This window comes from Culex quinquefasciatus, chromosome 2 (genome assembly GCF_015732765.1).
Source record: "Culex quinquefasciatus strain JHB chromosome 2, VPISU_Cqui_1.0_pri_paternal, whole genome shotgun sequence".
NCBI lineage: Eukaryota > Metazoa > Arthropoda > Insecta > Diptera > Culicidae > Culex > Culex quinquefasciatus.
In genome coordinates this window covers 78,763,343-78,777,156 of record NC_051862.1, presented here as the reverse complement: position 1 = coordinate 78,777,156, position 13,814 = coordinate 78,763,343, and the positions used below count along the sequence as shown (strand labels likewise).

Below are 13,814 nucleotides of genomic sequence, written 5' to 3'. Positions count from 1 at the left end.
AACCGGCAATATTTTTGGTCATTTTGATCGAAGTAGGTTGAAATTTGGAATAAATTTCCGATTTTTCCATAACTTATTCAAAATTGTTAGTCTTGCATTTTATAACAAACCAAACACTGCATTTTGTAATCAAACAAGTTCGTAAAAATAAAACTCTATTGTACAGCACTTCTAGAAAAATCTCGCAAATTCGCTCCAGCTGCTGTCACTGTTCAGTCACTGTCAGTGTTTTAGTGGTTCACCAGAGCAAAACAAGATATTTACGTGTTAGCAAGTGAGTCATTCTGTGTATGCATAAAAATTGATAACGAGATCTAGATTTCACTAGTTGGATTCCGTATTGCAAGAACATTAAAACAGTGCAAAGAAAGAAGTTTGGAAGTTCGAAATCATGTCGCTGAACACGGCTCACGCTAATAATGGCGTTTTGATCCACGCAGGAGAAGGGTAAGTCGAATTTATTGTGCGAAAAATATCATGTTTTATTACATTGATAGAAATCTTAGAAAATCTCAAGTGCAAAAAAAAGTTCCCTTGACCTCCTTGAGGGGTTTCAAATGACATTTTTTTTGAACTAATGAATTTCAATAAGTGTTGAAATTAATCATCTCGGGAAAATTCCAACAAAATTCACACAAATGTCGTCGTAGAGTGCTAATCTGTCAGCGACTCATACCCTCACACAGTTCGTAGAAAAGTTTTACGTGTCTTCTCTTCTGTTACCCCCGTTTCAATGATTGTGTTTATGTGTATTAATTGCATATATTTCACACAAACGATACCGTATTTCTATTTTTTTCAATTTCATTTTGTTATTGTTGTTATTTCTGGAACATCAAACTGTTAATAAGCGTTTTGAGAAAAACGCATTTGATAGTTGAGCATCATTTTTCAATTCCCATTTTAATATAAAAGCAAAATACGATGTTCTAATGATTGCTTTTATAAAAACTTGATCATTCAATAAAACATTATTTCCGTCATTATATTTAAGAAAAACAATCATAACTTCTTTTGAAATCAACAACGTCTATATCACTCTGCTGTCATTGGAGGGGAAGCTTTGCTATGATTCGTTTTTCTTCGCCGAATGTACATATCAAATACTGTTAAAATAACAGATAGTGTTATGGAATCTTCTTGTAAATCTATTTATGCATAAGGGTTTGATAACAGTTTATGTTATCATAATAAATTTGTTATTGGTCTGATATTGGTTGAAAGCCAAAACAACCTTGCAATAACATTTTTGTTATGGAAGAATACTTCCAACTGTTATTGGGATTATCGGATAAGTTGTTAATAATAAAAAATAATAAGAAATATTTTTGCGAAGAATAACAAATAACATTTTTTTGGTTATTGGATTGTTATATGGTAATTCTCTACCAACTCACACGAAATCGGGAAAAGTTGCCCCGACCCCTCTTCGATTTGCGTGAAACTTTGTCCTAAGGGGTAACTTTTGTCCCAGATTACGAATCCGAGGTCCGTTTTTCGATATCTCGTGACGGAGTGGCGGTACGACCCCTTCCATTTTTGAACATGCGAAAAAAGAGGTGTTTTTCAATTATTTGCAGCCTGAAACGGTGATGAGATAGAAATTTTGTGTCAAAGGGACTTTTATGTAAAATTAGACGCCCGATTTGATGGCGTACTCAGAATTCCGAAAAAACGTATTTCTCATCGAAAAAAACACTAAAAAAGTTTTAAAAATTCTCCCATTTTCCGTTACTCGACTGTAAAAAATTTTGAAACATGTTATTTTATGAGAAATTTAATGTACTTTTCGAATCTACATTGACCCAGAAGTGTCATTTTTTCATTTAGAACAAAATTTTTCATTTTAAAATTTCTTGTTTTTTCTAAGTTTGCAGGGTTATTTTTTAGAGTGTAACAATGTTCTACAAAGCTGTAGAGCAGACACTATTAAATTTCCCATAAAATAACATGTTCCAAAATTTTTTACAATCGAGTAACGGAAAATGGGAGAATTTTTAAAACTTTTTTAGTGTTTTTTTCGATGAAAAATACGTTTTTTTTCGGAATTCTGAGTACGCCATCAAATCGGGCGTCTAATTTTACATAAAAGTCCCTTTGACACAAAATTTCTATCTCATCGCCGTTTCAGGCTGCAAATAATTGAAAAACACCTCTTTTTTCGCATGTTCAAAAATGGAAGGGGTCGTACCGCCACTCCGTCACGAGATATCAAAAAACGGACCTCGGATTCATGATCAGGGACAAAAGTTACCCCATAGGACAAAGTTTCACGCAAATCGAAGAGGGGTCGGGGCAACTGCTGTGTGAGTTGGCGGAGAATTACCCTATTACAATAACAATCCAATAACAAAAAAATATAACGACGAATAACAAATCTTGTTATTGGCCTAGTACTTTCAAAAATCAAAAAAATGTTATTCTCAAGTTATTTCCGTCTGCTCGTGATAAGACCCACTTTTTAACACAATGTATATTCCAAGTATAGAATTTCAAATTTGATGGATTTCACGATTAATGAGAACGTTTCACTCTAATGAGCAACTTTCTACGAAATCGGTCTTTTTTAAATTAATTTTAATTTTTGTATTTTGTTAATCCGGCTGAAACTTTTTTGATGCCTTCGGTATGCCCAAAGAAGCCATTTTGCATCATTAGTTGTCCATATAATTTTCCATACAAATTTGACGAATGCCAATTTTTTTGATGCATAAAAATTCAAAAATCTGTATCTTTTGAAGGATTTTTTTGATCGATTCGGCGTCTTTGGCAAAGTTGTAGGTATGGTACACGGTACAACAAATTTTTGTGATTTTTAATGTCACTTTTTGTAACCAAAACTTGATTTGCAAAAAACACCATTTTTATTATGTTTTAATTTTCTGATATGTTTTAGGGGACGTCGTCGTGCTATCTTGTCGCACCCGCCATTTCGACGTTCCGAGAAAAACGTGTTTTAATGTTTGACCTTGAATATACAAAAACGAAAGCACGCAATCTAAACAATAACAAACACTTTTTGTTTAGCTGACCATTATGTCCATTGTCCCTAAGTTTGGTTGAAGTTGGTTGCTGGAGTCCCAAGTTATAATTACAAGTGTTAACGGTAGTCTAACTTGTACGTGCGTCAAACGCGTTCTGACCTGAAATCCCTTTGGTCAGTTGTCGCACTTACATCAATTTTCAGGGAGTGTTTTGAAACTACTTTCATATGTGAAGTGACAAAAATGCACGGAGTTTTTTTCGGATTTCGTTAAATATTTCAGGATTGAAATCAAATTTCGGTCATCTATGAATGCCAACAGGTGAGGCATTGTGAGCTGCATAAAATGTCGTTCTTAACTCAATTTGGCCCAAAATGCACGTACGACAAGTTAGCACGACGGCGACGAAATGTCAACTTTTCAGAAATTTCCAGAATAGGCAAAAAATCTTTGGCCGAGTTATGATTTTTTGAATCCATACCGATTTTTACAAAAAATCGAAATATTGGTCGCAAACATTTTTCAGTTTCATTTTCAATGTAAAATCAGACTTGCAATCAAAAAGTACTTAAGTGAAATTTTGATAAAATGCACTGTTTTCAAATTATATCCGTTTTAGGTATTTTTCTAAGTCTCACTTAGACTTTGAAAACATCAATTTTCCTGTTTTTAAATCTTTGTATGGCAATACCTAAGCAACTAAGAGTCTTATCAACAAATTTCTAAAAAGCAAAATATAGAGAATTTTCTCAGCTTTTAAAAAATATTTTTTTCAAAAGTGGGCAAACATGTGCACTTGTTTAATAAAATGAAAAACTGTTGCTATTTTCAAAAAAGTTACCTATAGATAACTATAACTTGAAAACGGTGCTCGTTATCAAAATTTCAGTATAGTACTTTTTGATTGATTTTACATTAAAATGAAGCTGAAAATTTTTTGCAACCAACATTTCGATTTTCTGAAAAAATCAGTATTGATTCAAAAATTCATAACTTGGCCGAAGATTTTTTGCCCATTCTGAAAATTTTTGATCCATACCTTCAACTTTGCCGAAGACAGCAAATCGATCAAAAAAATCCTTCAAAAGATACAGATTTTTGAATTTTCATAAATCATTTTTGTATGGGCATTTGCCAAAATTTGTATGGAAAATTACATGGACAAAATAATGATGCAAAATGACTTCTTTGGGCATACCGAAGACACCAAAAAAGTTTCATCCGGATTAAAAAATACAATATAAATCGAATGACCGAAATCTCATAGAATTGCTTTTATGTAAAATTTCAACCCTTTATATTTTTTTCTGGAATAGGGTAAGGTAGTCATCAATGAGACACTTTTGGGTTTTAACTTTCAACGATTTTTGTATTTTTTTCATCAGCATGTTTAAATGAGCTTGTTGTTGCATTTTCTTTCTTTTAATGTGTTCTAACATTGACCAAAATATGAGATCGATCTGACGTCTACAGCCAGATTTATTCAACTGTCTCATTGTAGACGCATTTGGCAAGAACAATGAGACAGCTGGGGAACAATGAGACACTCTTCAAAAATCAATACTTTTTTAGTAAAACATCATGTTTTTATATTGTTTCATTGCAGGAGACTTGCTTTGAACATTTTCAAACAATTTTGTCAACATGAAACTTTAATTAACAGAAGTTATACTAAAAAGTATTTAATTTTTGCAAAATCCATATATTTTACGAAATAACTTTATATTTTTGGTTAAATGAAGTTCAAACTCAATAAATATGCCAAAAATCACTTCCAATTCATGTTTTGAAAGATTTCCATAGATTTTGAAAAGTTTATTGAAGAAAAAATCAAAGTGTCTCATTGTTACCCATGGGCCGAAAAGAGTGGGGAACAATGAGACAGCCCTGGATTCTGGGTATATTCTAATTTTTGGTCAAATCTAATAAAAGGACATTGTAGCCCAACTCATGCCCTTTAAAATGACGAAAGAAATTTGGAGAAATATTAGTTTTTAAGGTAATGGTAGCCTATGAGCGAAAATTTAATTTTTAGTCAAAATTTACTTTTACACCCCAGAATCAAACATGTATGAATAACTTCGCAAGGGAGCGTCCATAACCAAAGTCACTTTTATGGCAGACGTGTATTTAGTAGACACGCCTTTCCCCCGCCTTTGGTGGGTCTCGTGGCGCAGGGGTAGCGGCTTCGGCTGCCGATCCCGATGATGCTATGAGACGCGGGTTCGATTCCCGCCTTATCCACTGAGCTTCTATCGGATGGTGAAGTAAAACGTCGGTCCCGGTTTCTCCTGTCTCGTCAGAGGCGCTGGAGCAGAAATCCCACGTTAGAGGAAGGCCATGCCCCGGGGGGCGTAGTGCCAATAGTTTCGTTTTTCGTTGCCTTTCCCCCAAATATGAGCCAGATTGGTTGAAAGTGCGTCTTGTGAGAGCCATTTTATCATTGTTCCCCGTGTCTCATTGATGACTACTCTACCCTACAGGTTTAACCTATTAAAACGGTTGCTAAACTTATTAATCGGAACTTTGAGCAACATTATTTGACGGTATCATAATGTCCTGTAAAACGCGAAAAGAGTAGTTGTAAACTGTTTGTAAATTTCTTGGCATTTAAAGTTCTGCTCAATTACCCAGGCACATATTTTGATATTAAAAAAAAATCAAACACTCATGTCATGCAAATCATTTTTTTTAAAATTAGATAAAGAACTTACTAGTGTGACAATCTGTATCAGATTGGAATAAATAATTTTGTGCAGTTCAAATAAAATGCAACTTCGCATGAACTTTTGGTTTTTCAGACAGATTTGAATGTTTTGGGGATCCAACACTATGTGGCATCACTAAAATGAATCCAAAATGCGATACAAGCGACCGCATAACACGATCACGACGATGTGTTAAAACAATGCCAACGCCAAGACATATTTCCCCATGCTAACCTTCATCTCTCTCTCCTCTCTGTTTTGCTTGATTTTTTTGCTCCCTCTCTCGTTGCTCACTTCCGCTCAGCATTCTCATCTTCTGCGACAATGTGTCGATCGAGTTTTCCGGCCAAGACGGGGCCGCCTTCAAGGGCAAGAAGGAAGGTCGCGTCTACCTGACCACGCACCGCATGATCTTCAACGCCAAAAACGCCAGCGAGCAGATGCAGTCGTTTAGTTTTCCCTTCATCACGCTGCACGAGGTAAGTGAGACGGCTTGAAGGAATTTCCTCTGATTGCATTTGGTTTGGTTTTAAACACATTTTTTTTATAAATTATGCTTAGTTTTATTCTATAAAATGTTTATTGCCATCTTCAAAGCAGGCTTGCTAATTTATTTTTTTTGCTAAAGGAAGAATTTTCAATAAACTGATTTTTTCCAATTTCCTCTTCCAATTTTTCCTCTTATCATGTAATAGTGAAACTAATCTGTTTTCATTTTCATTTTGATAAAAGACAACCCTCATGTTATAATTTTCAACAACATTATCGCATGCGTAAATTTTTCATCAATGCGCCAATTATGCAATTATGCGCACAGTTGTAAAAGGGCTTCGACACACATTGATCTCATCTTACACCACAAAAGCCTTTTTAGTGCTACTGGCGTGCTTTTCTCACTCTCCTTCTCCTTCGCTCCCTCTCTCTTTCTCAGGTGCAACTCGAGCAGCCAGTGTTTGGCGCAAACTACATCAAAGGCAAGGTGCGAGCGCAAGAAAATGGCAACTGGACCGGAGAGGCCAAGTTCAAGCTCGTTTTCAAGCACGGCGGCGCGATCGATTACGGCCAGGTAAGTTCGCGCGAGTTTGGTTGGGAAGGTGTCGCTTTAGTGCCGTGCGAACCGTGATCGTGATCGGAGGAGCAAAACGGTCGTTAAAAATTCTGGTTTGAGATTTTTGTTTCAACCAGCAGCAGCAGCAGCAGCACAACATGTCCGTTGGAAGTTCACCCTCGCTGGTATGTGTGTTTACATCAGGTGTAACGAGATTGAGAACAGCAAAAAAGAAACAAGAAGTGGTTCAAGTTCATGTGCTAGGGGAATTATACCCTTTCTCAGCCTATTTCTATTATCGGCCTATCAGCACTTTGATCATGAATTACAGCTTTCTTTAAGGGGTTTTAACTGTTCCAAAGTAATAAATAGCTCAAATAAAAGTGAGCAAGCAACTCTCCATTGTTGATACATCTGAAAATATTGATTTAATAGCGGAAAACAGCAAAAGTGATGAGAATTGGTCGAACGGCTTAGAGTGATTGAAATGGGTATATTTCCCCTATCTGATCACTGTGGATTACAACCGGGTGCACTGAAAAGTTTTGCGCATAATGTAACCGTATGTGAGGAGATAATTATGATTTGGCGGCATTTTGCGGGTTGATGATTTCCTGGATAAAAAGTGTGTATCGTCAATGATTCATAACGGTACTATTTCATTATCATGCAGTTTTTTTGCTAAACAATTATGTTATACACACTTTTGGTTTTTATTGCTACCGTCATTGGGTTTGAGGGTGAGATTGGGTCATATCATGTTTTTTTAATCCCTTATTTAAAAGATCATTTTGAGTAATTTTCTTCTTTTAGATTTACTGCATTTTTTATGAAATTCATTTTTTTTCTTGTGATATGCAATACCTTTTTTCAACCTCCAATGTTTTGTGTTTTTTTAAACTCATTTTCTTCGAATAGAGATCTCCACGATTTCTCTCACGCACACCATGATTCTGTGTTAGTATTTGTATTTGTATTTGAAGTATTGTTTTGGTTTTGAACGATTGTGATTGGCTGAATTCCAAGCAGCTGATTTTGTTTACACTTTTTTTACGCAGACATAAGCAAATCGAGTAGATCAATCGTCTGTAAAAAACAGCTGTTTACCACGTGCGTGGGTTTAACAAAAGACACAGCTGATTTTGACAGACGAATTATTCTACTCGACTATGTATGTATGTAACTTTGTTACAAACTAACATACATACATACATAGTCGAGTAGAATAATTCGTCTGTCAAAATCAGCTGTGTCTTTTGTTATAACACGAGCACGTGGTAAACAGCTGGTTTTTACAGGCCAGTTCGGCTACTCGATTTGCCTATGTCTGCGTAAAAATAGTGTAAACAAAATCAGCTGCTCGGAATTCAACCAATCACAATCAATCAAAACCAAAACAATACTTTCAATACAAATCCCAAGTAGCACTCATAACTTGTCGACTGTTGAACAATAGTTAGACAGCTGTTTTGGATCAACATACGAGAAAAAATGGCAACGTTAGTTACAAATCAGTTTGTTTCACTACTTGTATAACTGACTTATGTAACTCATGAGATGTGTGCTATACAAGTGTTAAAACACAGTCAACTTCACTCTTTTCCAACTTTTACACACAACATAGGCAATATGCACTCGCTCCTAACTGATTTTCACTATTAAAACAATTCATTTTGGAACACTTTTGATAGAAACTTACTTGCTCACTTCCTATTGAGCTATTTATCACTTTATTTCACTCGAAAACATTTTTTATGGTCTGTAATTGAACGTCAAAGTGCTGATATGCCAATATGCTGTTCCCTCATCTGCAATGTTTTACTCGAAAACAGTTTGTTGAATAAAAACAGTATTGCACTGTTTGTTTCACTGCTTATCTAACATTGTCATGTGACGGCATCTTCTAAAAAATGGGCGTGGCCAACCATTCTACACCCAAAGTTAAAGAACGAGGGGATAGTCCTCACGAAAAGAAACGTGAGGAAAGTGCTATTTTGCGAGAGTATAGTCCTCTCGCGTGTTCATTCGTTCATTGGAACAGTTCATCCTATGAGTGGCTTATATGGACAAACGACCGCCACTTAGTCACCGAACCATGGTGGCCCATACGGCAAAGGCACGGTTCAATATACCGAAGGTCTTGGGTTCGAGTCTCGGTACCGGAACTTTTTTTTTTTGATTGATGAACTTTTTTTGGAAAATGAACCATGAGTAAAGTACTCTCGGTAATTTCGGGATTTATCCTCTCCGTCCGTGGGTCTCGTGGCGCAGGGGTAGCGGCTTTGGCTGCCGATCCCGATGATGCTATGAGACGCGGGTTCGATTCCCGCCTTATCCACTGAGCTTCTATCGGATGGTGAAGTAAAGCGTCGGTCCCGGTTTCTCCTGTCTCGTCAGAGGCGCTGGAGCAGAAATCCCACGTTAGAGGAAGGCCATGCCCCGGGGGGCGTAGTGCCAATAGTTTCGTTTTCCTCTCCGTCCGCACACAGTACCATTTTACTACCGAATCGTGCTCTTTATCCTCTCGTATGCCGATGCCCAATTCTGGGTGTATAAATAACCTTAGGTTTTCTCGCTTTGTTACACAAATGTTATCGGAGAATAGATTATATAACTGATGCTCAACATACATATCCAACTTGACATTGCGTGTTGTTAGGTGGTGTAAATTTGTACATGAGAAATTTAGAGTTTCAAAAATGTTTATGCATTGAAGATTGCAATAGTTTTGATTGTTGACTGATTCATTTGTGAACATATCGCTGGTAAAAGCTACAAAAATTATCAGCTCATAGAGTTTATGATAGAGAAAACAACAAATCAAAATCATACCGATTTTCAATATTACTCCGTGGTACGGTAATCGAAATGACAGTTGAAACGGTTTGTTATAACAAAGTTATATAGTGGAGTTATAAAAACTGATTTGAGACAAACTTATATAACTTCAATTCCAATGACAGCCTTCGTTGGAATTAAGTTCTTTAGCTAACAAAACAGACAGCAGCCTTCTTATTGACGCTTGGGCCAGCTTGTTTACTATGAAGCCCCGTGGAGAGATGTGGAAGCGCGCCTGGACCTGCCGCGGAGATAACAACAAATCGTCGAAGTCATCGGATCGAATCTTGGGGCAGAGGAAGTTCATCAAAAAAGGAAAATCTAAAAGTTCGCCAAGCAGGGAATTTCACGCTAATCACATGCGCGCCATGATTGTTTTTCTTTTTTTTAATTCAATTTCGAATTATTTTAAATGAATCTTGCAGAAACAAGCGTACTTTTTTAATTAGCTTCGTCGTTGATTAAAATTCTAATAAGAAACGTTTGTTTACATGTTAGTTAGTCGACGGTTAGATCTAGCAAAACATTGTAATAGGGCCGAAGCCGAAGTGTAAACAAAGAGTCTATCCTGCTCACGTCAGTTGATGTTTACGTTAGGAACGAGCAGGATAGACTCTTTGTTTACACTTCGGCTTCGGCTCTATTACAATGTTTTGCTAGAGATAGCTGTTTTCAATCTAACTTTCCTTTCCAGTGTGCGCTTTGATTTGACAGCACAGCCGTAAACCACGCCCAATCTCTTGTTAGATGGCACAGTGTTGTCAAATACAATTGTACAACTTACTCTGATAACTTGCATCTTTTTCTGGCAAGTTATACAACAAAAAAAAGTGCGCTTTTTCCAGTTCACAGGTAGAACAAGTTGTGACAACGAGGCGGATTGGTTATACAACAAGTTAGGAAATACGTTTATGTGACAAAGTGTGTTGCTTGGGATACTAACACAGAATCATGGTGTGCGTGAGAGAAACCGTGGAGATCTCTATAAAGTTATCTACGTGCGCATGTATTGCGTAATGCGTATACGTACACGAAAAAGATTGAGGTTAAATTTTGTACCCGCTAGCAAAACAAATGGTGTGCTAGTGTGCGTGAGCTCGGTCTTAGATAACTCTATTGCCATATCTAAAGCTATAGCTATACCAATATTTGCTGAGCAAAGATCCATGAACAAAACAATAATTACTTATTTATTTATTTTCTTACTTTAAACATACAATTTTAGTTCTGCAACCCCAATTTAGTCAAGTTTGAAAAGTTGATCAGTAAATAATTTTCATCCATTTTCATGGTTTTTAAACATTTGGAAACAGAAACTTTTATCGCAGAATTCATAGTTTTAGGTATGGTTCCAACTAAATTCAATCAAGATCTAGTCACAAAAAGTATGGCTGTTTACAGATCTTCGATCTTTTATACTCGTTTGGTAGGTCTTTCGAATACCTTTCCAACGAAAGGTCGGATGATGAATCTGAACACTGTTTCTTACAGATAAGTGAGCTCCAAAATGTACATAAATATTACTTAACCCTTTCAGGCCTGAATTTTCAGAAAAATATTTTTTAGTTGATGATCGGAAAATGATCATTAGGACTACACGAAATTATAGGCTACATTAGAAAATTTTGATTTTTGACAAATCAGGCCTGAAAGGGATCGTAACTTGACACATGGTTGTCAGATCCTAGAAATTTTGGACTCTTTTGGAAGGTTTTTAGATTACCTATCGAACGATGCATCGGATGATGGACCCGGACACAGTTTTCAAACAGATAAGCAAGATTCTGCTTCGAAAAAGTACTCAAATATCACCTATGTGGACATAACATGAGACAGGGTTGCCAGATCTTCGATCTTTTGGACTAGTTTGGAAGGTCGTTCGAATACCTATCTAACGGTCGGTTGGATGAAGGATCCGGATATAGTTTTCAATCAGATAATTAAGATCCGGCTGCAAAAAAGTGCATAAATATCACTTGTTTGGAAGGTCTTTCGATTACCTACCTAATAGGGTGGGTACGTTCTTCAAAAAGTTCTCCGATCGGTCAAGAAAAATTTCAAATGGGCAGCAGCGACAGCGGAAGCAAGCCATAGAGGGTGAAGAAAAGCCCCAATAAAACGCTCCCTCTCCTTTGCTCTGCTGTTCGTTAAGCTGTTTCTTGACCCCTTTCCTTCCGATCTCCATACTAGCCTTTTCATGGGAATTACTATGGAAAATTTGGTCTTTTAGTTCAAACGCTCCTACAGGTCTGGGAAAATCATGTGTCAACTTCTGGTATAGTCAGGTCTAAGGGGAATGGTCTGGGGAACACTTTTCCCGAAGAGAGCATATAGATTCGTTGCACCGAGAGCTGGGGCACCGGCAAAACATCCGATGTCTCCGGAACGGTTTTCCCTCAAAAGCATCAAATATCCCTTAGCATGCTATTAAAGCTTGATGAACACCGCGACGCCATATGTCAGGCAGCTACCACGTGGATGAGAAACGGCTGGAATATTTAATTTCAAACCTCCTTTGAACTCGACAACGATCACTTCTTGATATAATTTAGTCATTTACTAAATCTTTGAATACGAAATTTGTGCTGTTTGCAAATATTTCAACCACGTGATATCGATCCTAGGTATATATATATTTTTGTTTTCTTCGAGAAAAGATTGATGCCAAAGAAATGATTTTGTATTTATTATTGACCTGAAACACAAAAACTTGCATAAGATTTATCACGGCCTTATGATAAGTCACCTCGTAAGTCACAGTATTTTTTGTGGCTTGTATCTTACACTATCGGTCTTGCAAATAAAAAAGCTATCTTCAATCTCCAAATCTACTATCGTTCTCATCTTTCCTCACCAGGCAATGCTCCGTGCCGCGTCCATCGCCCAGCGGAACGCCGGCTCGGCTCCACCCCCACCGTACACTCCCCCGGGTGGTGGCTGGTACGCGGCCCCACCGCCGGCATACACCCCCAATCCGTACAACTACGGCTGGGTTCCGTCGAACACGGTGTTCCCCGACCAGCCGGCGCCGAACTCGATCTACATGCACGACAGTCCCCCGCCTTATCCGGGCATTATTGCCACTCCGGCACCGCCCAACTACCCTCCCCAGGGAGGTTATCCCCAGCAGCAGGGTGGCTTCCAGCAACAACCCGGAGGATATCCAACGCAACCGGGCTATCCACCCCAGCAAAATGGATTCGGTGGTTATCCACCCCAGCAGCAAAACGGTGGGCCATCGTACGGATTCGCCGGAGCTCCGGGATATTCCGGTGCCCCGAGTGGAGCCATGGGCTTCGTCCAGCAACCGCCAGCAAGTGTGTAGTTGCGCAATGAGAGTCGCTAAAATTTTAAACTAAATCAATTTTTCAAATCCAACGCAGATTCCAAGGAGCAAGAAGCGGCTCAAAGCGCTTATTACGACCCGAACAACCCACAAACGGCGTACGTTCCCCCACAGGCCTATTATGTAAGAATATTAAAAACGCAATCACGATTGCAAAACACGTGATTTGATAAATTTATTTCCTCCCATCTTTTCGCAGGAGCCTCCACCAAGCTATAACTCGCTGAACAAGAAAGATCAATAGAGAGAGCATCTTGCGTTTTGAATAGAAAAGTTTTATTTAAAAAAATTTATGCTATCACAATCTAACTATGCGTGACAGATACACACTCAAAAACATATAAACCTTCTTATTTGTGATCACAAAAAGATGATGCGGTATCGGAATTTTCCACGGGCGCAGCTCAGTTTGGACCAGTGGAACGAGTGAATTGAATGAGTGGCAACGAAACGGATAATTCATTTAAATGATGCTTGATGTAACGTAACTTCAAAACCTGTTTATTATGTACCAGATTAAATCTGTAGTGTTTAGTGATATAATAATTATATTCACTATTGAAATCGCATTATGTAGCTACCTATATGAAGATTAATAAATGTATGCTGTTACCACAAGGCCTTAATAATCATTTCCAGCGTTTTAGTAAATGAACTTCCTGGTCGTCATCAATTATGTTATTTTACAGAAAAAAACACTCAGTTTTAATCTTTACTTACTGAGGAAAGGCTATAAAATCACTCCAAAAATGAACTTTTTAATTAGACCTCCTAGACCTACCTTCATTTGTACATATCGACTCAGAATCACCAGCTGAGCAAATGTCTGTTTCCCCTGGACAGTTTGTAATCTAAAGTGGTCGAAAGCATTAAAGCTCAGTCGAGACACG

General features: G+C 37.5%; 1 protein-coding gene across 1 annotated transcript; it reads left to right on the top strand.

The window, feature by feature from the left end:
* Positions 1–216: 216 nt before the first annotated feature.
* On the top strand, positions 217–13,575 carry LOC6052098 (WW domain-binding protein 2). The gene is made up of 6 exons (XM_038255895.1): positions 217–447; positions 5,997–6,171; positions 6,624–6,758; positions 12,436–12,895; positions 12,962–13,047; positions 13,124–13,575. Exons 1-6 carry the CDS (start codon positions 392–394, stop codon positions 13,166–13,168), a joined length of 957 nt encoding a protein of 318 aa, XP_038111823.1. The 5' UTR covers positions 217–391; the 3' UTR covers positions 13,169–13,575.
* Positions 13,576–13,814: the final 239 nt, after the last annotated feature.